This window comes from Chanos chanos, chromosome 14 (genome assembly GCF_902362185.1).
Source record: "Chanos chanos chromosome 14, fChaCha1.1, whole genome shotgun sequence".
In the NCBI taxonomy this organism is placed as follows: Eukaryota; Metazoa; Chordata; class Actinopteri; order Gonorynchiformes; family Chanidae; genus Chanos; species Chanos chanos.
The window spans coordinates 18,304,298-18,330,688 of record NC_044508.1 but is presented as its reverse complement, the minus strand read 5'-3'; the positions used below and the strand labels follow the sequence as shown (position 1 = coordinate 18,330,688).

The 26,391-nt window shown below is 39.0% G+C and overlaps 1 protein-coding gene across 1 annotated transcript in view; it reads right to left on the bottom strand.

Annotated features, from left to right (window-relative positions):
- Positions 1-12,616: 12,616 nt before the first annotated feature.
- The window catches only part of naaladl2 (N-acetylated alpha-linked acidic dipeptidase like 2), a 144,491-nt gene continuing 130,716 nt past the window's right edge, over positions 12,617-26,391 (bottom strand). The window contains exons 11-13 of the mRNA XM_030791983.1: positions 23,384-23,477; positions 17,707-17,905; positions 12,617-12,803 (exon numbers count right to left, since the gene is read on the bottom strand). Of these exons, the coding sequence (XP_030647843.1) occupies positions 12,617-12,803; positions 17,707-17,905; positions 23,384-23,477 (480 nt within the window). The remainder of the gene's footprint in view (positions 12,804-17,706; positions 17,906-23,383; positions 23,478-26,391) is intronic.

The following is a 26,391-nucleotide window of genomic DNA, read 5'->3' as shown; positions in this document are numbered from 1 at the left end:
TACTTGACTTGAGAAATTATGCCCAAATGAAACAGAGCCAAGCTGACTCTGCATTTCATCAGCATAGTTAAAGATCAATTACACAGAAAAGAAGGTAATGAAAACGGGTGAACAGGAAGATCGAGTGCTCAAAGTTTTTCTTTTTTTTTTTTTTTTTTTTTAAGAGCTGCAATTGTTAAATGAGTAGGTTATACCAAGTTAGTCAGATATCCTTTGAGCATTTCTTCCCAGCTTTAAAACGTGGATAAGACGTCAAAACTAACCGATGCCTTTTTTCTTTTTTTCTTTTTTCAAACATAATTTCCGTTACTTAGAGCGTACGCAGGGTAATGACTGTCTGTGTATGTGAAATGACTATAGTTTAAATAAGTAGCAGCATTACTGGCGGCATTTTGTGTGCAAACAGAGCTGTGGGTGAGAGAGCTCCGACTAACGCGCGTTGAGCCTCTGAACGGCGCTCATAAACAAGGCGGCATCTCAATGTACTGTTCCTCTGACAGGGTAGCCCTTTTCCTCCGCTTCATTCATCTTCATTAGCTGACTATTCCCTCCATCTCTTGTCAAAAATACTTAATGTTTTCTCCTCGGTGGGGCCCGGGCCAGCCCTGATTAGTTAGCACTGATGCTAGTGAATTTCGCTGCAACTCAGTTGCCTCGGAGCCTGCTGTTAAAGCTCCCCGCGGTACTCTTAACAGAAAACAATAGCAGCCACCATCTGTTTCCCAGTCAGAAATCCAACTGTTTTCATGCAGGGGAAAAAAAAAAAATCTCTTCATTCACTGACAAAACAGTGGGAAAAACAGCAAGAGCACAGACAAATAAAACCCAAAACACATATATGTTTTCATTAGTTAGACAACTCAAATATGTTTCTTGCTGAGCATACATGTCTGACTGAACAAATCCAGATAATCTGAGGAATCAATTCTGTGATTAAAAAAGATCAAGACTGAGGGAGAGACCCTTGGATATCCACATATTTACTTTACAAATCGCAAAATCACATCACCATCAGCTCTAAGCTGCTCTCAATTACCAGTTCTTTATTTTTCTTTCTTTATTTATTTGGTAAAAATGTCCGTTCTGTGAAAGAGTTTTACAACAGATCACCATCAAAAAGGAGCAACAGCTGGGCTCAATTAACGAATATTATCTAATGGTCTGGTCTGGAAACCCATTAAACGTCATAAGAGAGGGGCCAGACATTCACTCCACTACATGCTTAATTTTCCTCCAAAACCTCCTAGAGCCAAATTAATGGGACAGCACTGAGCTACACAGCGGGGGAAAAAAAGAAACAAAAAAAAAATCCACAAACACGGCTCTATCACCCACCCATTTAGAACGTCTTGTTTTTAAAAAGAAGCATGCTCTTTCTTTTAATATCACCCATAGGTCAATACCACGCTTTGTAACGTACCGGGTTCTTCCTCCTCTATCTCCTCATCTTCCTCATTCACGCAAGGAGGCTCCTCTGACTTGATGTCCTCCATTAAAATCCTTTCTGTCTCAGACGTCTGCAATCAGAGTACAGATGGCTTGATTACCTCCATAAAAAAAAAAAAAAATAACAGTACCGCCAACAGGAGAAGTGACGTGTAGCTAATTTGTACCTTCACAGATTCCATTTGAGCCGCTTGACATCGCTGGAGTAAATCCACAAACAAATAAATAAGCAGGCCCTATTGAGGAGAGTGAAAACATTTAGACTACATCTGTGATAAAAGGATGACGTGATACACTTCAGGCTGATATACTAAGAACTAGAAAAATGAGTAGCATGGCCACTAGTTGGTACATTATATAATCTTTGACCCGTCACTGACCACACTAAAGGTTTTGCTTGAGTTAAAATACTAACTATCTAATGATACAGTATTTAGACATTGAGGTTTTGTGAGAAATCTTCATACGAGAGAATCCATTTAATTGTTAGAGGCAGAGTAGTGTGAGCGAAGCCACTGGGTTTTATCTTGTTATAGTCACAAATGAATCCCATGTTACACCTACACTATCTGCCACAAATGCTTAATGAGTAAAAATCTTTCCAAAGCATACAGCTTTAAATCCATAATTACAACAGCAATGTCAAGGACTTTCAGAGAAGCAAAGCATCTTAACAGCGAAACAGAATGGGAAACCGAATGGGGCAAAAATTAAAAAAAAAAAAGAGAATGATTTGAGACAAAGCGTTTTCCGTTTTTCTCAGAGTGAGCTCAAATTACAAATCTAAACACAACTATGTGATTCCCTGACACACTAAACTGCAAACAAATTGACTTTCACACACTGTGGAACAATGATAAAACACCTGGAGATGCAACTGTGAGTTCATCACTGACAGTCAAAAGACAAAACCCCCTGACCTGGATGAAGAAACCAATAACGAAGGAGATCAAGAATGGTCTTGGTCCTGCGTGTGCAATCGTAACTGGAAGACCTGCCCAAAAATAGCCAAAACAAGTAAGTTATCAGTGATAACAATCCTCTTCTTAACATCAAAACTGTTGCCATGGTAAACCTATGTAATTACGCAGTAGATGGCTCTGTTTTGATCTATCCAAGAATTAGCTATGGATAATATTGTTTCATAGTAGTTATTTCATTTTTATAGTCAGCAGAAAAGCATAAAAAGAACTCAACTAAGATTAGGAGAAAGAGTGAGAAATGTCCCCAGGAACAACTGTTAAATCTTATTGAAAACAGAATAGTTAAATCCAATGCACCGTGTAATTGCAGTCTCTTATAAATATATAATTGATACCACACAGACCATAAACCCCTGAATAAATCTTTAGCAAAAGACTACAGTCTCAGAGAACACGTGCGTCACTCCTGTTCTTTATTTTTTCCTAATGTTGATACAGATATTTTACGTCTCTTTTATGCATTATGGAGGACTATAAATTGCCACTTATACTGAGTGAGCTGATTAGAGAAGCTAGTGAAATAGGAGGTATAAAAGCCAACCTTTAGTATCATGGGGCTTTTTTTTTTTTGCCTCAGCAAGTCTCATTTTTCCTTATTTGAGAAACAAAAAGCCTCTTCCTTGTACTGATAGAGTTAAATATTTAGCTTTGTGATACCATGGCACACCGTTATCTATTAAAGATAAGCACTTTCAGACAGAAAACAGATGACATTCTTTTACAGAGCACATTAATGTTACGGAGAGACTGTCAAATGCAACTTACCAAGGATTCCTGTTCCAAGTATTGTTGCAATTGATAAGAAATCTTTGGGGGAAAAAGAGAGAGAGAGAGAAAGAAAAACCAGATGGTATAAAATGTGTTAATGCAAATGACAGTTATGTAACCATGTTAGGGCATATTGTTGCTTTGTTTTGGGTTTTTTTGACAGAAGCAATAAAATAACCTTGTGAAATGATCTGCAGTAATATTTCAATCATATCATTTCTATAGTCAACTCTGATTGTTTAATACAAAACAAACAGAAAAAGACTTTATTCCTTCTCCTCTGGGTCCTAGCTGACATGTCTACCACGGATAGTTTTAGATGCTAGCTTCTCACAAATCAGATTCTGATTTCGGCGCTGGTACCTGACTTTCCTCAGGGACCTGCTGGAATACTCAGCTCAACTCTGGGCCTACACTGTCTTTATTTTGGATCTAATATGAACTGTCAATCAAAGTACACATGGCCTTTATGGGCGTAAATAAAGAATGAACAGCAGGAGGCGATGAGTCCTAGTTTACCTCAGCGTTCTGTAAACAGCATACTGCCCTGAAGAGGAAAATATTCCATAACCCAAAGGCATGCGCTCTGACCTGATTACAACAAATGATGCAGCATTGCTTTGATGCATGTGAATGAAATGTTGGTGATTAGCTATCTATGTGGAAATAAGAACAGACCAAATCATGAACAAGAGGCAAAATTCATAAGTTGGAAATGACTTTGCTGGAGCTGCAGATAGCATCTGATTTCCAATTACAGCGTAAATACATTTAAGAGGATTAGTTACGGATGCACGAGCAACATCAATGCGTGATAAATAAATAACTAAATAAATAAATAACTAAATAAATAAATAAAAATGATTAAAACCCATTCAAAACCTCCCTCATGAAGCAGAACATGTGGCAAGGCTGGTATACTGAGCGTAATAAAGCAATTATATGAGCTTCTGTTTTCTTGGGGCACTGCACCATATTTAACACTGTCAAGGAAACCACTCGGGATGAGAACAATGCCGATGCACATCAGCGAGGCTAGTAAATGATCATTAAAAAAAAAAAAAGAAAAATCAAATAATATCTACGGTATTTTAAATGCCAGTTCAAATGATGGCTTTGTGAATGTAACCAATAATTTCCCAAGCACTAAGAGTAATCATATTTCTTTGACTTTGGTCGGTCAGGCTTTGAATTGGACATATTTGATTAATTAATGCACTAACAGAAATACATATTATGCAGTGTTCGTTCCTATGGGAACTTTAAATTACATTTACACTTTCAGTTAAGAAGATTGATTACAATTTGAGAGGAACTGGCAATGCAACCATAATGGAGCTTTAATGACAATGATATCTGTCTCACTGGCAGTCATCCAACTCAAGTGTCATTTTCCAAAGCCATTTAATTAAGAGGCTGCGCAACTTCAGCTGGAGGATGCAGTTTTCTATCACATCTATCCTAATCATTAAGATTAATGGATTACTGATGCTATTTCTGTTCTACTGTTGTAAATAATGTGTATGAATATCTCTACGCTGAAGCTAATAATCTGACAGAGCTCCACAATCCATTCAGAAACAGCCAATGCAATAAACCTACTATACATTCACAATACATACAACTAATGCAAGATTTACAGTGTAAAAAAAATTCTACAAGTGACAGCAAATTACAAGTAATGGGGTTACCAGCCATTTACTGTAAAATGCACAGTACCCTTTCCTGTGAACAGTTTTTACAGTTTTTACTAATATAAACTTACATGCTGATATATTTATAGGAACATTACACATGAAGAGTCAATGTGTAATTTCACTAATTGCAGGTGACAAGACTGCAAACCAGTTACCTGAATATCTTCAGTATCTCTCACATATTAGGTCGACACAATTTCATAAATTTAGTGTATCTATGCAGCTGGCAATTTCCTCAACAGGTATAATTCACCAGTAATGTAAATATGTGTGTGTGTGTGTGTGTGTGTGTATGTGGGTGTAAAAAAAACAGTCAACTAAAAAAACATATTATCAGTAAGTGACTGTAAGCGCTTTGTCTCTTAGTCATAGAACATAGACTCACAGCATTCACAAGACGACACATATTTAATATTTCATCGGAAGGTCTTGAGGGAATCACTGCTAGGAATACAACACATAATGACAGCGGGTAGTTCCTAGCCATTTACCCATGAGGCTAAGCTGCTTTGCACCAATAGGAAATCAGGAGAAATGGGAAGACATGTCACAGAGAGGGCAAGGAACACAATAACACATCTAGATCAATGCTAGTGGTTACTCTAGGGGCTGTTCAGCGCATAAAAATGATATCAAACTACCCCTGAATGAAAAATACTGGATCTTAGGGCATTCTGCTAAAATTACACTAAAAAGGTTGTTCAACAATAGCATTATTTAATGCCATCAGTATACTGTACAGTGTACTACATCAGCGTACTGAAAATCTAGGTGGATTTTAAAGATTTGATTTTATGTTAGTATTTAAAGATTAGGCTTTGTGCTCACTGCTCAGATATGGTCTCATTCCCTGTAACGGCAGCATACCGGTGCAGCCCCTTTTAAATTCTTCAGTATATTCAGCGCACCTGTTTTTCAGCCTTCCTTGTTCTTTTCACTCACTCATATTCACGTTTTTTTTTAAGCTCACACCCTAAAACACAATGCAACCACTCCATAATCTCCCACAGTAAAGTGTTGTGGGAAATCTTCCACACGTTTACTGGATTGTTTCACAATGCAGCATGTGTTTTCAGAATAAAACAACTGCTCCAATGCGCACAAAGAGATAAATACTTGATAAAGTAATTAACCTTTTACCATAAACGGGCCAGGGGTGGGTATGTACAGCACATGTGTGAAATTCTGTTGTCACATAAACCAACATTTACCCAGGTAGGAAAAGTGACCTCACTGTTAAATGTCATTCACCATCCAGTAAGAATATTCCTACAGGCCAATCCAACCACTGAAAAGCATCCAATGTCTTTGCTATCCAGAGATGAGGGCCTGAGTCATGTGACTGACTGATGAATCAATCTAATACTCCAAACTCATCTAAGGACTGTGGATGGGTGTAGACAGTGACTACAGTAGAATGGGCTGATGTAGTGAAAGCTTGCATGAATTTCCACTAAACTACTGTGAAAGCAAGAGACTGATACCTGAGCACTTTGGCCTGCAGACATGATGTAACTATGGCAGTTCACTATCAGCCAATTAAAAAAAAAAACGCATTCGTGATAGAAATGCATATGAAAAACGTGAATTCCTGCTGATCGAGACGGAGGTAGTCAGTGGCCACTGATAAACTGACAAAATTATTATGAATCAGACGAGATCCTGCTACCAAAAAAATAAAAAATGAAATAATAATAATAATAATAATAATAATAATAATAAAAAGAAAAGTGAATAGTGATGAAGCTGGGATGTTTAGTGGAAAAATGGATGTCATCTTGGATGGCGTTTTTCTGTCTGGGCACGTCACTGCCCTATTTCAGTGGAGCAGGGGCGCGATGAGACACCAGGAGAGCTAGCAGGGGGTGGGGGTGACGCAATGACTTCGCAGAGCAGTGCCATCATGTTAATGCTGGCGTGGAATGTAATTCGGTACTACACAAAAAAACGAAATCTGTCGAGTACATCATACTGTGTCGTGGTGCTATCTTTCAAAAGAATTTTGATGGTGTGAGACTATTTGTTACACATCAAAACATCCAGGGCAGCAGTGAGCGTGGATGCATAAACACGGAATACCACCTCTGATACTCACAGCACTGCAGATAAATAAACCTCAACTTCCAGGCTTTGTCCTGGTTTTTCCTCGTATTTTCAAAAGATAAAGGCGGGTCACTGTTATCAGAAATGGGGCACCGATAGCAAATTTCTTCTGCTGCTGTCGCCATCATCCTTTTTCCTCACTTTTCTATCGCGTTCCGACGTTCACCTACTAAGCGTGAGAACAAGAGACAGCTGGTTATCATGCGCGTGCGCGCGAGGCGCAGTCAGAGGCGCGTCTCTGACATCTGAGAGGAAGATCTCATAACCGATAGATAGATAGATAGATAGATAGATAGATAGATAGATAGATAGATAGATAGATAGATAGATAGATAGATAGATAGATAGTCTCTCTTGCCCACGTTTGTTTATTTCCACATTACAATTCTTGTTAGGTAATGAAACCAGTTCAGTTCAGTTCAAATAGCGACTGCACTGGGATCGTTATTAATGAATAACTACCTGCAGCGATTTAAGTTTATGACATATCACAATTTCAGTGTGATAAAATGCTAGAAAATTTGAGTTGTTAGAAGCTATGTGATACACACAGTGGAGGAGAACTTTCTTATTATTGAGTTGTGATATAAACCATTGCTAAAACTCACTCTAAAATATTACTTCACCATAAACCCTGTTTTAAGTGTCTCGTGGGACCATATCAAAGCATTTTCTTAGTTAATTTGCTCTTTTTTTTTCTTCTTGCAAGTCATTTTTTCTTGCAGTTCCAACACCACAGTACATCATAAAGAGTTCACTTTTAAATCCTTTTTATTAGACTAAGGAAGTGGGTGTAATAGTATGTTAAATTAGTAATCTTTACTAGTTGCCATTAAATGGGTAATGTTTTCCCAAGGGTGATATTAAAAATAAGTAAAAGATTTCATTTTTATTTGTTCTTTTCCTTCTCACACAGATTTGGCAAGGATTAAAGAATCTTATTCACTTATCGGCAAACAAGAATAATCCTTTTGCTTCTAATCACACACTCAAAGCTAGTCTAGTGAACAGCAAGTTCATGGCTTAAGATTGTCTGCAGAAAAGAATCTTTTAAAGCTGTACAGAATGCAGAAAACAAATTAGTTATGGCCAATGAAATCCTACAGTCAAAACCATTCAACTGTTACACAGTTGAAAGCACAGTGAGAGTGGATTGGTCATCTGAGCATTTAGAAATACTTAAATAATTCACTATTTTAAAATTCACCCCAGTTTGTCTGCATCCTGGACCAATCTGAATGAATATGTGAAGGAAATGTATATTATTCTAAGAATGTATACACACTGATACAGTGTTTTGACATTGACTTTCTGACTTCTTGTTTGTTTGTTTATGGTTTAACTTATAGTTGATACTAGTGTGATAAATATGTCACCTCTGTACCATACCCATTAGAAATGTATGACTGCCCTGTGTTATACTTTGACAGTCTACTTAGCTCACAACAGTGTTTAAAAACATAGGTAATGGGCTAATAAGCATGTGCTCTCAGTTTAATGGCTTCTTTTGGTGTTTCAGAATGGAATACAAAATCCCAGTATCAAGTGGATATGTTCACAGTCAGTGACACACATATGCCCTCATAAACAGTTCCTTCAATATTTATCAATACAGCTCAAATTGTCAAATTGTCTTTCGTCACCAAACAGAGGGATGCATGACACTGCCACCTTTTCAAACATATGGCAATAGAGCGATTATTCAACTGTTACAAGTACATATTTAAGTCTGTTAAGTCTGTTAACTGTGAGGGAATGTCATCTCTGAAGCTCATAAATGGAGATTAATTGCCAGTGCTTGCAGATGCAATTCAAAATTCTACAGCTTCTGACTCAGAGTGACATTTGCCTGCATCTTAAATTAGCCAGAGCCTTCCTCTCCTGCTCTCTCACATACCTTTTTTATATAAAACGTGCAACTTCACAGCATGTTCAGGCTCGTTCCAACAAACAAAAAAGTTTAAGTTCAAGACCCTCCCCCCTATCGCTCGAGACAACGTACATACGTCCTGCATCCACATTAATCCAAAAACTCTGTTAACCGTGATTCGATCCTATTCTCTAAAATGACAAATAAGACCAGAACTGAGCTAATGTTCCTCACAATCTGATAAATGTCCATTTTCCTCTAAAGAGCGTGACTATGTCAAAAAGATCCAGAGGGCTCTATTACTGTCAGGGTCACTGGTGACTGTTCTTCCTACTTGACTGTTACCATCACAGTGAAAACAATTCCAGAAAGCCAGGAACTCACAAATAATTCAAATACTCGAGACATTTCCTCTAAATAATTGCAAAATATTCAGGAGAAGATGAAAGGGTATCCAAGAGTTTGGTAGTTTTGCGTTTATTGCCTCCGGATAAGTTTGTCCAGTGCATCAAATGATACCAAAAAGACATGCATTTGGACTCCATACTGAATGACTGGGTAAGATTAGCACATACCAAAATTATTTCATAACTGACAAGCAAAAACACACTTTAGCCCTGAACATAGATGCTTATATAAGGTATTTCTACCATTTACATTTCAAACACATTGCAGCTGTTCTGAGACATTTTTTTTTTCATTTGATGCAATTTCATCACAAAAGAGTTTCCAATATGAAATAAATATTTTCACAAAAAAAAAAACAAAAAAAAAACAGATAGCCTAGATCTTGTTTTGGTCTATATCCAGATGGAAGAAGAAGAAGAAAAAAAGATAATAATAACTATGATCCTAATAACAATAAAAACATCGAGAAGACATATTTACAATTACCACAAAATATGACCTATAACATAAATCCACATATATCTAACTAAGACCTAGAGTGAAACAGTGCACATACTTACACTAGAAAGCAATGAGACATGCATGTGTGATTTTTATGGAACATTTTGCTAAAATCAGAATTTTTTTGTCCCTTAACAGGCTCATAGTGCAAATTCTGTACTATTGCATGATGCAAATGAAAAACACTTCATGCAACCCAAACTGTTGTTACCATCAGATACTCTGCAAAGAATTACACGAATAAAATACAATTTCATAAAAAAGAGTCAAATCAAACAAACAACTGTTGACCTGATAAGTCAATTCCAGCTGATAATAAAGTGAAAACAGATGAAACAGTATAAAAGTATTTGGATACTGATTTATTCACAGCATTATGAAAACATTTTAAAGGCAAAAAACACACATAGCTGCCAGTTAAGTGCAACTTAAAATTAAAAAGTGATAGTTTTTCCCAAAGTTTAAATTGAGAGTTTCAAATATTGGTTGCTGAAGGACACATTCAGTTGATACTGTTGGTGTTCTTTTGTGTGCTTTACATTATGCTGTGCAGCTCTTATTAGGTGAGTTAGGAACATTTATTCTGGCATTTTAAAGGGATTTCTTTTTATTGTGAAGAAAATGTTGCTGATGGTAAGGCGTCTTATACGTAAAAAGAGTATTGCAATTATTTTTGTACTTTTCTTGGATTATTTGCTTAGTTTTAAATAGTTCAGATATTTGAAACAAACATTGAGTGCAACCACTTTTGTTTTTGGTTTTTGTCTCTTAAGATCTGTCCCAGAGTACCTACTTTTCAATGCTGATGTCTTCTGCATGTCCTGGCTTTGCAAGTCTGTGTGAATTTCAATTCAAGGCACATCATTTAAAGCTTCATAAAATTAGATTCCCTGAATAGAATTTTTTTCTCATTTATATGTTAATTGTATTTCTACACCTTTATTCTGTTTTAATTTCTAAAAATGCCATCAAGTAAAATCACTTAATCAGCAAATGGAGTTCCTCCACCCAGAATCCTCATTAAGTGGTAAGGGGTTAAAAAAAAAAAATAGAAAGAGAAAAAAAAAACAGTGCAAATGCCCAACACAACAAAAACAACAGACATCACCAAATAAAGGAACAGAGACAGCTTTACCTGACATGAGTGCAACGGATCAAATCCCATCTCCCAATTTAGTATCAATTATTTGGTCACACTTTACTTGGATAGTCCGCCCACCGAGGGTTTAGAGAGTAGATTCATGAACATACCTACCTGTTCTCAGAATAATTAAGTTGAACTTGAACTACGGTTAGGGTTAGGGTTAGGGTTAGAGTTAGGGTCAACCTGTGCTACACAAATGTTCAATAATGTATATACAGAAATTCAACAAACAATTAGTAAATCATTTTGTTAACCTTGTTGAACATTCTGATGTTCAACTAATGTTCAACAATGTATATACAAATGGTTGAATCTCAACTAATAAGCTGCTGAACTGTTACAAATACCCTGTAAACCCTCCGTGGGCGGACTATCCTAGTAAAGTGTCACCAGTTATTCTACAATTATAGCAATGTATTAGTAGAATAAAAAAACATATATATAATAATGTGACCTGTGAATAATACCGTAATACCGTGATGGCTATTAACTATTGCATGCACTTAATCAGTACCTAACTGTGTCACTTTTTTTTTTTTAAACTGGGTGAACTATGCAAACCCAGATCCACTATAATCCCCTAGAGGATTTTCCAAAACAAAACAAAAAAAAAGGCGAACTTGCCTTGCTTGAACCCTAGCATCAAAGCAAAAAGTCCATGATCCAACTTTTTTCTTTTTTTTTAAAGACCTCTAGAATAGATAACATTTAAATTAAACAAAGTAAGAGTTAACTTTCCCAATTCCTTTTCCTTCCTTCCTTTTTTTTTTTTCTGTTGTTCTCTGAGACTATTTCCCCCTGAGAGCCAAGAGCAGTGCCCACAGTCTCTGTGCTCTCTTTGAAGTCAGAGTCATCTACATTGCTGTATGGATGCTGGGGACTCAAACGTGGCCATCCATCTTGCTTGTGTTATGAAATCATGCATCAGCATGAAGGATTGGAAGGCACCGCAAGAATCATCAGCAGGGCTTCAGGAACAACCCACTCACAACCATACGACTAGAGCATTGTGCTTAGTAACATATGGCCAAATGTTTGCCTTCTAGTGCATTTCTCATAAGAATATTTTGTTAAGATCTCTTAGAAAACGTATATGCATTTCTTGCTTTTCACAAAGTCTTGGATCTTAACAGTGATTTGACATTGCCAAAAGAAACCTTTGAGAACAACGTAGTGCAATTTTTTGAACTTCGAGTTGTTTTAAAGCAATTACGCTTTACAGGTGTTCCTCTAAAGGTTTGTCCTTCGAAGCTACCTGACTGGAGCAAGTAGCAAGTCTACATCGTCTCCAGAGACCTGTATCCAGATGGGCTGTGTTTCAGGATCTACTCTTCTCCTTGGTTACAGTGTATTTGAACCCTGCAAGTTATTAATGTTGTCTTTTTGGCCTCGATATCATTAATCTTAAGGATGAGGCTTTAGAAATCTGAGCCTTTTTTTTTATCCGGGTGCAGTGTAAAGAACACAGGGAGCTGAGATCCGATGTGTAGATGACTCTTAGGTTTTCAAGGCTCTGGATGCTTGAGGTGCAGAGTGCACTTGAGGATATTAACATGTCAAAGGATTCTTCATCTTTTAAAAGTGTCTTCATATTGTCCCCTCTGCTTGCTTTTGTTGCTACGGCTCAAACGCACCTTGTTCATCCAAAACGATGGTGCTGAGATTCACCAGGGTGGGGTGACTCGTTCCAGTCACGTCAATGGCTGTTGTCTGGGTTGTTCTGGAAGAGATCAAGGCCGCACTGAACTGTGATCTTGGCAGAGTTGATGGCGTTGGAGACTAGAGTCAAAGACTGGTTCACAGCGCTGTGTTTCTGGATCTCCCAGGCATCCTTCAGTATGGAAAACTGAGAAGACTGTGCGGTCAAGCCATAAAGAATGTTCCTACGTGACAGAGAATCAAACACATAGATTATTATTATACAGCAGAATGGAACAAGTGTATTGCTAACATTCAATCACCCTTACTGTTCAATAGGTCAGGATTGCTGTTGTGTACAAAATTATAGAGAAAAAAAACAAACAAACAAAAATTACATTTGCACAAGGATGGCCATATGCTTATGTGTCAAGCACACGCACGCATGCATGCACGTGCATACACACACACACACACACACACACACACACACACACACACACACACACACACAGTCTGATACTTATGCATGGACAAAAACAAACTCAATGTGTGCTCCAAAAACAAGAAGCTCCTATGTGTGTGTGTGTGCAAAAGTCAGTATTGTCAAGTGATCATTTGAACTTTAGTAGGGCAACAGAGAGGAGCCTTTGGGGTGTTTTCTTCAAGCCTCCAGGTACTGCATTGATTTTTGGGGGTTTGTTGGTTTAAACTGGCTGCACACAGCTAAGCAGAATAAATGAGGCAATTCTTTATCTGAAAAACAGTTTGGCTGAGGTTTACTCTCAGACCATGACCTTGATACTTCAGGCTATGTATGGAATTTATTTAATTAACTTTCTCCTTCAACTCCTAGCTAAAATCAAAGTGGCCTAAATCATTTGTGACTCTGAGTATGCGGTGTTCAAAGACTTATACTGTAATTTGCTTGAAAATGCAATGTAACAGAAATAAAGAAACAAACAAAAAAACAAAACAAACAAACAAACAAAAAAAAAACCTTGACATGCTGAAATGTTTGCTGCTAGCTATAGCTATGGTTTAGCTATTTGGTTTAAACTGCTGGATAGCCTCTTTGTTAAATATGATGTGGCCCTTATGTCATTATTTCTCTTCCTCTTTTTTATTTATTTTTTGTTATTAAATGGTTGTGAAGAAGAGCATGATTGTTTATGATTGGCTAACAATACCTACATTCAAACACAATGCTCATAAAACAAGACCAGAGTGAGTTTACTCACAAAATCTGTTTTCCATTCAAAGTTGCGAAAAGTAGTTCTACCACATCAAATCATATATTCGGAACACATAATATTCTCAGTGGCACTAACTGAAACTCTATTTTGAAAAATCTCCAGGAAACCTTTGAGATATTGATTTCAGCATCCTAGCAGCTCCACATACTTTTTTAATGGAGAAAGTGTTCTCCAGCATAGCAGTACAAATTGGGTTTAACTTCTTTGCCGTCGTCCCTGGTGTCAGTCAGACATCATCAGTTCCCCGTTGACAGCCTAATGACGTTTGCTTTAGCTGCAGAAACAGACTTGCACACAACACAATCCATCTTCTTTCGGTGAAACAGGTCAAATACCTCACAGCTGTCAGCGTGGTCTCTCCCTCGATAGCTTTTCTCTTTTTTTTCACGCGCACATGCCTGGCATTCTGTCTGAGACGCACTGAAAACACTTTAATTGAACCTCATGTCACATTTGTCCGTGTCGTAAGGTTGAAACAACAGCCGTCATACGTGCTCACAACTGGTTCGGGTTGTGACTTCAGATCTTAAACGGGAAGCATCTGATCCAATCAAAGACAAGACAATGGCTTTGGAGTGTGAGTTTTAACAGTCGAAGGTGTGATTACTGGCTCACGATGAAGGGAATGTAAACTTTTGTGAATACTCAGGCAGGCTCATTAACTAGCTCTCTCAACCCATGGGGCAACCTGAGAGAGACTCATCTGTTCTCTTCACACAGAGGTAAATCCACTGGAGAAAGAGAAGAACATGGAGAGGGAAGCCAAGAGAGAGTTGCTCTGGATGATCATTGTAATATAAGATGATTCCTGATTTGCTTTGGGGATTATTCAAATTGATGAACTCTTGTTACAAACACTTCCGCAGAAGTGTAGGAAAATATTGCAAAATACAGCTGGTCCAGATTTGCTTAACCAATGAGGACCATCTGCCTTCTCCCAGAGTACAAACAGTGACAACTTCCTGTTTTTTTCCCCCCTCTTTTCTTGCCTTCTCACTGTTTACATAAGCAACCCACTGAATTAAATTGGCCATTTAGTCAAGTGAAAAGTGTACAAAATACACACTGGGGGTAGAAATACAGAGGTCAGTGAAATGGGACTAATTCCCAGCACCCAAAGCGTAGGAAGGAGATAACCAGACCCTTGCTTGACGAGGCTCTAACACTTAATCCTTTTCATTCACCTTCTGCTAATTTAATCAGACCACTCTAGGAAGTGCTGATTAGCATCTGATTAGCATCTTGTGTCACTTTGACAATAACATTACCTTCCACAGATCAACCATAGATTAGCTGAGCATAGAAGCACAGAAAAGCCAGGGGCAAAAATACTAATTATTTGTAAGTTTATACTTAAAAGTCCTCTGGTAAGAGACATTTCTTCACTGGCATTTCTTCACTCCATCAAAGTCTATGACCAACTGTTTTTTATACAAACAGTTATACAACTGTTATACAACAGTTATACAAACAGTAAAAAAACAAACAAACAAACAACAACAACAACAAAAACAATGAAAGGTTTTCTTTTTGACTATGCTATATTCACACAGAATATATATATACACTATTACTAAAGTGTCACAGTGAGTTTTTTGTGCTGTCTGCCGCACTTTCTGTTCAACCACAAAATCCACAACTACAAGTTTTCCTGGATGAGATAAACCATTAGAGAAATCCAGTTTGAACTGGTGTATAAACTGGGGGAACTCTGAGTATTGCAAAAGCATTCTGAAAATGCAAAAGCTATTTTTTTTCCCCGGTCGTTGTTGTTATTGATTTACATGTTTATGTACACCATTAACTTCATCAACCAACTATAGCAAGACGTACATAGAACTCTAACTCTAGAGCAAAATCAGATTTGTAACTGTCACACAACTTACTTTAAGCCCAGACTTTACACGAACCAATATTACAATGCTACTTCCAGCAAACGGATGATAACCTGCTGGGAGCTGTCACAGTCAGTATTTTCCCCCTTGAAGTTCAAATGGTTTTACTGGCTCATGCTGTACATCAAGATTGAACTGGTCAAAGATCTCTTTCCTCACTACAAACACCCAATCCAAATCAAGACACCCACCGCATCCTCGATCGCCACATGCATCAGACTAGACGTCATTAATAGGAAGTGTAATTACATGCTGCGATTACACCCCATGCCCCAGAACAGTTAAGGATTAACTGAACTGTAGACAATGCAAACAAATTTCATAATCACCTTTCTGTTGAGAGGAGAAAGAATGAGAAATGATGGAGGTCTGACATCTGACAGAAGTCGGATGCTGGAGGATGAATGATTGCCTCCTTAATTTGAGAGACCATTAAACTTCACTGAGAGCAGGGGAGGACTCACACGCTTAATCTTCACTTTGATCCTAATGGCATTTCAGCTCAGTCAAAAGTGTATTCGCATTATTTCAATAAACATTTTGCCATTACACTCACTTTTTTTTTTTCTTTTTGAAATAGCCAATTTATGTGTGAGGAAACCAGTGAGATACAGCTAATTACAAATTACAATGAACAGAGAGGTTCGATGCTACTTTGAACAGTCTGTTACAACATCAGTTTGATGAACAATAGCACAGTTAGCTTTAAAACAACATTTTGCAACAGACATTCAGAGAGGTGGAATATTTCTATAATATAACGAATATGTATTTAATACTGTCATTTAGAAACACAGCTGGTGCAAAAGCTATTATCAACAAGCACCGGTTATAGCCAGTATACCAGTTTTTACTGTTGTACTCAGTTCCAAATAAAATTGAACTACCAACCTCTAAAACACCAGTATAACTTGAAATAACACTGCTGTTTGAAAAAAAAGGTACATAGCAAATCTCTTTTATAGAAAGGGAAAACCAGAATAAAATGAATTTTGGCTTAGAATAAAAAGACAATGTGCAAAATTGGCCTGAAAATGAAATATTCAAAACAGGCCTTTCTTCACGGCCAGATTTGTCGGCAGTGAATACACTTGACAGAAATGCAAATTGGCATCTCTGTCTAGGCAGCCTTGAATAGCCACCCACAATAGACCATGGGCAAGCAATGTCATCATTCATTTCCTAACAAGAACTTGAGAGATCCTGTCTCAGCTGAGAATATGTTGTGGCTACCTAACAATGTGAAGCCGGTGAGAATTCGTGTCAAAAGGCTCATTCTGAGACTACGCTGCAGCCACCGAAAAAAAAAAACAGACTGTCTGTACATTTGAAAGTGAGAAAAGGACTGTGTGACGCTGAGGTAAACCTAGAATTGAAAAAATCCCGAAAAAAAAACAAGAAAGAAAAAAAAACCCAAACAAACTATGAATAAACACATGAGAATGAACAAAACTCTCTTCAGTGTGAACGAACAATAGAGCAATCTCTGAGCAGAAGAAGATTCTTCGCAGTATGAACACTTGTATCAATTCTTAATCAAGAGGGAACATAGATCTCGAGCACCTGCGAGCCTCTATAAAGGTAAAAATAGATTAAAAAAATAAATAAATCAATAAATGGCGAGTATCTTGATGGAGGATGGCATCATGCCAAACTGTTCAACCCTCTGATGATGTGTTGAGACTTTTACAGGGCATATGCTTTACATATGTTTTCTAAGAAAAATGTTTCAATTACGTACAATACACCCAAGCCTCTCAATAATTGATTTTGCTCTGTTTCCAAGAATATATCAAACATTTTCTCCTGCCCTTTCCTTTCTCCTTTATTCCCTTTGAAACGCTAGAACTTTGAGCAGTAATATATAATATATAACACGGAGGGCTGACATAGTGCCAAAAAAGCAGGTGGAACTCTATGAAATATTGAACAGTTGCTTTTATGAGGAAGTTTCTGAGTAGCTCCATGTTCACAGGTGAAGCATGGACGGTGCTTACCGGTAAAAGCCAGGTGGTGGATTTGGAACGAGGAAGCTTTTCTCCAGATCCCTCAGAGCGTCGTTCAGCATGCGCACATGGGCAGGATCCCGCTCTTTGGGATCGTTGGCAGGCCGCATGACCTCTGACTGGAAGAATTCTGAGCTGTCCCTCAAAGAAGCCGCCAACGCCAGCAGCTCACTGTTGGCCAAAGGGTCATCTGTACACACGGAAAGAGAGAGAGAGAGAGAGAGAGAGAGGCAGGGAGGGAGAGAGAGGCAGAGAGGGAAAGAGAGGGAAAGAGAGAGAGAGAGAGAGAGAAAGAGAGAGAGAGAGAGGCAGAGAGGGGGAGAGAGACAGAGAGAGAGAGAGAGAGAGAGAGAGAGGCAGGGAGGGAGGGGGGGGGGTAGGGAGAGAGAGAGAGGGGGAGAGAGAAAGAGAGAGAGAGGGAGAGAGGGAGAGAGGAATAAGAGGGAGAGGAATGACAAAAAAAGTGCAGTAGAGACATTATTTCAGGGTTTTTTTTTCTAATTTAAAGATATATGCTACGTTTCCTCTGTCTAGCTCACCAGTCACACGTTAATTCTTTCCCATCCATCAAGACTGACAGTAATTTTCACTTGAATCCTTTTCCTGTTCTTGTCTAGCGAGTGTACCAATTTTGGAATGTTTTCTTTTTTTTTTTTTATTGAAGTCATGGTCATTTCTTGATTCCATGGTTGACATGATATAATAGAAGTAAATGTAACTTAATGCATCTCGGTACATGATCACCACACCCATCTGTCATATCAGGCCATCTTTTATCCAGTGTTGGCCTCTCATCTCAGCAGTAATTGTCTATGACATAACCCATGGCATACTACTTCACTTGCTGTTAGTGTCAAACGGTTTTGACAGAATAAGTGTACCCCCCTGAAAGTCAAATCACCAAGGCAGAACACTTGGCCTCAAAACTGAAAAGACTAATAATGATTCACTCTTTTTGTCAGCAGAACCCCCGAAAACGACCCCCTCCCCCCACCACCCACCCCTCTAAAAAAGCAAAAAAAAAAAAAATCACCTTTGCTTTTTCAACCTTATTGCCACTAAAGCTGACTACAATGGCTTTTCGAGCAAGTTGTACGATCGGAAACGGGCGCCGACACTGCAGCAAATGAGATCCCAACTGACTTTAAACTTAGCATAAAAAAGAAAAAAAAAAAATCATGAATTCGGCATTTTATCTCATAAGTCGGAAGTGACCTTGAGAACATTTCCGCCAATCAGAGTGGGTGGTGTTTCACGCTGTCTGAGACTGTGCTGCTGATTAGAGAGAGCGTGAATACATTTTTCATAGTTAATGTTTTAATTTAACACAAAGCAAATTGGAAGTTAACCTTCCGACCCTCAGACTCTGCCCATTAATGTTAAGGTAACAGTACAGAGTTGATTTGAGTGGCTGTGGTACCACAGATTAAATGTAACGACTTCAAAAAAGAGAGATATTCCACTTGACAGAGCCAATAACTCTTAACGGCACCTCAAAGAGTGACGTCTTCACTACTGAACTGAACCAACCCATTTGAAAAAAAAAAAGAAAAGCGAATCCATTACGCAACACCATCCTGAATTATTATATATTGCAGTGGTTATTTCATTACGTGGCTATAATTCAACCCACCCACAGTTTAATGTTCCTGGAATTTTTCCTTCTCACAGAAAGAAGAAAAAACCCCCCACATCCAAGTAGGACTCATACAGTAAAGTAACAGAACATCCTTAGAAAAGTACATCATTCCATTTTGGAAATAAATGTGACACACATTAAAAGTTGATGTTCATTATTTTTGTATTTGGGTAACCTTGACTGCAGCCCTGTGCTGAGAGGATTTGAATTCAGTGTGTGTGTGTGTGTGTTGAGAGAGAGAGAGAGAGAGAGAGAGAGAGAGAGAGAGAAGGAAAGAGAAATTGGTGAGAATGAGGGTCCAGAACACCAGTGATTTCCAGGAGAATATTCTCTCAGTGCAACTCTTTTGGAGTCGAAGAAAGGATAAATATAGTGAAAGTGAGCCACTGCCTTCCACAAAACTTCAAACTCTCCACCTCTCTCTCTCTCTCTCTCTCTCTCTCTCCCTCTCTCTTTCTTTCTTTCTCTCTGCGGTTGGATTGGAGCTTATGAAATATGTGGGTGGATTGCAGTAATCTATCATCCTCTTTGACACAGAGGGACGTGAAGGGACAGTTGCATTGGCGTGAACCCAGCACAGAGCTTAGATTTAACAAATGATGGAGACAACTTAAGATATCACAAACTGCCACCCTCAAAATGCTCAGAGCTAGCTTTGAGTGCCAAGGACTTTCACACAAGGACATTGAGTTGGGTGGAAAAAAGTAGTCTCCCACCGAGGAATAAACACACACACACACACACACACACACACACACACACACACACACACACAAAAGATCCACATTTAAGAATTAGAGATATGTGAATATGGGTCTCTCTCTCTCTCTCTCTCTCTCTCTCTCTCTCTCTCTCACACACACACACATGCACACCACACACACTCACACTCAGACACACATATACACACACACACACACACAAAAACAAAACCATAACCATTCTAACTTATATTGGCAGATAATTCCTCCAGATGACAGCCTTCACGCCGCTGATACTTTGAAATAAAGTGAGCATCCAAGAGCTGCCTTAATAAAAACTGAACAAAAGATGTCTAAGGTTTCAATTAGCCATGGCTGTTTGATCTCAGACAATCCATTATATTACTCATGAACTGCACCAGTTTATGCAGTGTCGATGAAAATCCATTTTCTATTCCTCCACCAAAACTGCATGGGGCAACAGAAAAGAGAGAAAGAGAGAGAGAGAGAAAGAGAGAGAGATAGAGAGAGAGAACGAGAAAGGGAGTGAAGGAGAAAGAGAGAGATCATCCCAGCTGCTTGGAATTATTTATTTATCTCCTTCACTTCAGTCCTCCTCCTTTATATTTAAGCACAAAGATAAAAGCATATTATATTTAATTCAACCTGTTTGTGGCATGGCAGCTGAAAGCTTCAGTTCACTGACCGTACAGTGAGAGAAGGCAAAGGCAGGCCATCATCTTATCTTCATTAGGCCAGTTTGTATGTATTAGCTTTAGCTAAAGGAGCATGAGCACGGTACTTTACCGGTAAAGGACGTTAATGTAAGATAATGACCTAGAGGGTTTTATTTATTTTTTTTAAACAGTTAGAGATCATTCTGTGTATTTGTGAAGGATGGCCTTGCAGTCACAGAATAAAAGGCAGGACAGATGCTGTGTGATGCCAATGAATGTAGATTTTATTTTCTCAAACGGCGGTTCTCCAAGTGCTGAATTTCCAAACCAGGTAGTAATCAAACCAGACCCCCCCCCCCCCCCCCCCCAAACAATTGTAAAATCCCTCTATCTTGCACAAACTTGGACATTTCGCGGGTATGACATCACTCCCCAAAAACAACAATTACCCACACAACACTACAGTTGGGTCTTTTCCTCATGTGATGACCAATGGCTTCATCTACACTGTAAGTATCTGACCGGAGACACATTCTTGTTTTGTGTAGGTAGGTAATGAAAGGATCTAAATAAACTCTCTGCCTGTTTAGTTGGCCGCCCCAAACATCAGAAAAGGTAGCCCTTATTTCAAAACTAAACGTAAGACTTATCTATTTTTCTCTAACTTATGGATAATATAATTTTGATTTAACTTTTTGTGGACATGTAAAACCCTTTGAGACTATAAATAGTGATATTGGGCTCTAAATAAACTTGTATTATTATTATTATTACTATTATTAATGTTTACCACTGTAGATGCCTCCATTGTTGTCCATGTTTACCACTGTTTGTCTATTTGTTGTCATTATACACAATTAAACATCTTTTTAAACTATTGCATTTGCTATCCATTGCGTGTTGGGACGGACCGTAGCTCCGTTACAGAACTGCATTATAGAATCTGTACTGTGCAGTGATGGCAACGTTTTTTAACCACATAAGCCAACGGTGAGATCAGAGTTTAATACTGTGTGCCATAGCTATGATATCTTTAATACACGATGTCATCTCGTCTTTGCTCCATAATAGTCCTTTGATTCAGTATCTACATAAAATAAGTGAAAAATACTTTGAGCCACAGAGGTCTACAACACTTTCAATAACACTCCACATCCGTCAGAAACATGCAAATGGAACGACCTATATATAGTACCCTGAAGTGAAAATGAAAACCACGCATGCAACGTGTTGGAGTGTGGCACTGATTGCTGCAGTTTCTCACAGCGGAATAATCACGCCTCACATTTACCTATGATATTACACATTGCCCTGATGCACCTGACTCATTCACTCTGTAGTGCTCAACAGCGGACCAGTGCAGGAGGGCGATGGAGTGTGAGAAGAAATACGATTATTGTACAGCTCAGTGGCGTAGTCGACGACTGATTGAGCACGGGATGATTTGACCGTTAACCACCTCACCTGTCTCTGTGTCTGTATGAATATTTAAGATAAAAAAAATCTATAGGATACCAGCGCATGTGAAAGGTTGAACTATTTAGAGAGGTACGGGGGCGGCTGGCGTAGAGTTACTGTTCCGACAGTATGAGAACAAGCAATATAGAGCACCTGGAGGGTTTCTGCATAGGAATTATTTGATGTTATTGGAGTTGGAATCCAATTCAGAGTCTCTTATAAAATACAATAAAGTGCGGGGCAAAAATGAAAGGTAAAAAAAAAACTCATTACAAATGAGAAAAAAAAAAAAAAACTCAAGAAAACCTTCCTGTTTTCTCTTTTTTTTTTTTCTCCCCTCATTTTTCATTATTCTATCCCTGGTGCTCTTTGTTGAGCACTGTTGTGGAAATGAAAGCAATTGAGTCAAAGCTGATAATCCTTCTGGCTTTGAATGGCATTGCGGGGAAAGGGGGGGGAAAAATGGCCTCTACCGATTTGAATTTTTACGAATGCAGAAATCAAGGTCGTCGGCCTGCCGACTCGCGAGGCATGACACAGGCGATCAATACCTTCGCCTAAAGAGATGATCTTCCTTTAAATCATTCTTATGGGACCAGGAGGCCTCCTGCCACCACCTGCCCAAACTACAAAGTTGAGTTATGGCACAGAAGGGTTCCTCAGATATCACATAAAACGCAGAGGTTTTCAGTCTTTTACAGGCTCCTCTGGCTAAAGGCCTGCGTTTGCAGAAACGTACTCAGAGTTTCGCTCCTCAGTTAAGTGTGCACGCTCTGGAATGTGGTACAATTCTAATTTGTGTAACATAATTGTCATGTTTGTCAAAGGCTGGTCTCACAAGATCTTTTCTTTTTGTCAGTAACATTTCAACTCCAGCGTATTCGAAAATCAGTTGCTAGCCACAAACTGGTTGTAAAACATGTATTGAATTTACAGTTTAGCTAGTTTAACACAGCTCCATAAAGCATTAATAAACAATGAGTTTATAGTTTTGCTGGCTAGTAATGCAGCTCTTGAAAATGGCAGTTTATGCTCTGTAAATGACACCAAGAGGAAGGTGTGTTGTTTTCCAGTGAGCAGGAATCATGGAGTGACATATAAACAACAACAGAAATTCATTCTCATCCCAAACACATATTTTACTTGACTTTTTATTGGTGTTATATATTCTAAAGCAGGCAAATGGGCTGTACCTTTGAGTTTGTTCTGAATGTCCAAGGCAATGTCCAGTGGGTAAAATGGAAGAACAGGATCAGTACTGAGTCGCAAAAGGGCTTCAGCTGTCATCTAAATGAATGAAAACAACAGACAAACAAACATGATGAATGAACAAAGAAAACAACGTACAGCATTTTAAATAACAAATTATTGTACATCAGAGCAACAGAAACACTGTGGAAAAAGACCCCCCCCACACAACACAAACACAAACACAAACAGAAAAACACACGCGCATCACAATTTAAGAATGCAATTGTATGCATATTTCCCCATTGGTTTAACAGTGAACTCTATAAACTCTGTAAAAAGAAAAAAAGATATTCATCAGGTCTTCTTTTGTGATACCCTTTGATGCCCAGGGTTTTGCTCCCTCTTCAAAAGGCTAGTGGCGACTTTCTTCTTTAAACCCTAGTTGTTGGTTGCTGCACCATGTGGTTGTCTTTTCCTATGTGTCCATCTATTGATTTCTGTGACTGAGTCACTGGAGCCCTTGCCCTGGGCTGTGGGTTGGGCCTAAGGCCCTATATCAGTACCTGCTGGGCAAGTCTTTATTTATCTTACCACTGAGACTCATCCCTGTGCTCAAGGCAACAGGGCTCCACACACTATCCCAACCCCCCGCCCCCCTAAAGGAGAACGTTTAGAACATGTAATCTCAGAAACTCGCTCCTCTCCAACATATGTGATCAAACATTATTGATTGTCTCCAAAAATCGTCAACCCCTCCAGGGCAGTGGGGTCAGCTCTCTGGTTAGAGATCACTGAAGTGTGGACATTTACACTGATTGTGACACTCAGGGGAAGAAGGTAGGCTGCGAAATTGTTTCTTTTCTTGACCTCTGTTGACCTTTCGAGGATGGATACCGTTAGCTTGCAGACGGCGGGGAAGCGTCAGAACCAGGGATCTGACGGTGACCTATAAGGTGAGCCGTTCGGGCCCGGGCCCCCTCCCCTCGAGATCCAATCCATCCTCAGAGCAGAGCGTGAGCCACGCGGTCAAAAGGCCACGGTGCAGACGGCTCGCCCTCCTGGGGGGAGGCCGTATCTTTCCGAAACACCGGCCGGCAAAGACCTCGGAGCGCGCCGCAGTCAGCACAACGCGGACGACAAAGCTCTCAGAACTTAAGAAGATTTATTAGTCCTCTCAGGCATGTGGAGGAAGCACTTGTCAGAAGCTAAGGAAGTCTTCCTGGTCAAAAAAATAGACTCTGACACGAGTGAATAGGGCACAAGGATCCAACGGACCTCTTTCATCTCTCTGTCTCTTTAGTTTTTGGGAAAGGATGACCCATTACATAAGGTTATATGACAGAAATAATATCTCTATGACATCAGTGCTGGTACTGTAACATTCTCTGTATATAGCGCTTTTCTTCTCTTTAATGGCTTTTTTTTCCCCTTTATTTATGGAGTGGACTATGGCACGTGTTTTGGGTGGTTGAGAATGAGGCACAGAGAGGGGGACAGAGAGAGAGAGAGAGAGAGAGAGAGAGAGAGATTAGGGCATTCATTTGAACAGAGTGAGGAATAATGCAGTAGAAAGGCTATATCACTATAATGTACGATTGCAGGAGAAAAAAAGGCTGTTCGCTTCTTTTTCATGGTGTTATTTTAGGAGCTGCTCATCAGAGGAATGGAGGAATGTGTGTATGTCTAAGTGTGTGTGTGTGTGTGTGTTGGGGGGTGATCGTAGAAACCATAATTTGACTTGAAAAAAAAAAAAAAATCTTGAAGACATCAGAGGAGTGTGACAGATCTATAAAACAGGCCTGCACGGAGATCAGTTTCATCGCTCTGTTTGGATGATCAGAGTGAGGGATGGTAAACAGTGGAAAAACGACATAAAGCTTTTGTTAAAGCGAGATCAAGAAAACAACCACCTATGATCAGAAGATCTTAATGTATGTTTTTTTTTCTTTTTTGTCTTTATTAAAAATAGTCCATTATAATATGGAAGTGTCAGAACACTGGTGCTTCTCTTCATAACTTATCCATTTAAACAGCCAAAGTGAAAGAAAATCAGACTGTATCACATACCAGCAGGAGCCTAATGAAACTCTACATCTCTGCCCTCTGCACACATTTGTTTTTATACCTTGTCTTGGATTTCTCCAAAGCTATCATTTCTCTACATCCTCTACATTTTTTTTTTCTGGAATTCCTTTACCTTGAGCATTGAGGCAGACTGCTTTCTAGCACTCAGAAACTAACCTTGTGTGTGTGTGTGTATGTGTGTGTGTACTACAGGTTGTGTAACTGTGCTGTCTGTCTTTGCAGGGCATGCTGGAGTACTTAAGTGTGTAGTAGGGGAGTGTTTTGGTCTACACTGGGGGGCTGGGAGGAGCAGTCCAGTCCAAGGCATGTGGTATTTACTGACAGCAGAGGGCTCTCTTGGAGAGGCTTAAGCTGCCTTGACAGTGTATACTGACTCACAGCAGACAGACAGAGCAAAAGCAGTGGGACAAGTGTACCCAGAGAATGAGAGAGAGAGAGAGAGAGAGAAAGAGAGAAAGAGAGAAAGACTGACACATGGTGCTAAGCTCTGCTTCAGGGTGCTGAGATGATTTGTGTCCGCTGTTGTGTTATCTCATTTCATTAGGTCATCACTTAGCACTGCAGTCCATAGGATGAATGGTAGAACGTTCCAGGCTGGGATTAGTTCATGTTCGATTTACAACTAGATCTATTCAGCCACAGATTAAAAAAAAAAAGTCCTATTCAAGAGAAAGTGGACAGGGAAAACAACAACAACAACAACAACAACAACAACAACAAAAACACCATCACCACGACCACCAACAACAACACCCCCCACCCCCCCCCCCCCCCATAAACGAGCGCATTTGAAGATGTGATTATGGGATGGGAATATAGTATCTTATCTTATGAAATCTGAGAGTAGAATTCAGAGTTGGCGATTCAAAGCATCGCCAAGTCACAAATACATTTTTAAATTAGGCTTCGAAAAGGGTGCTACCGT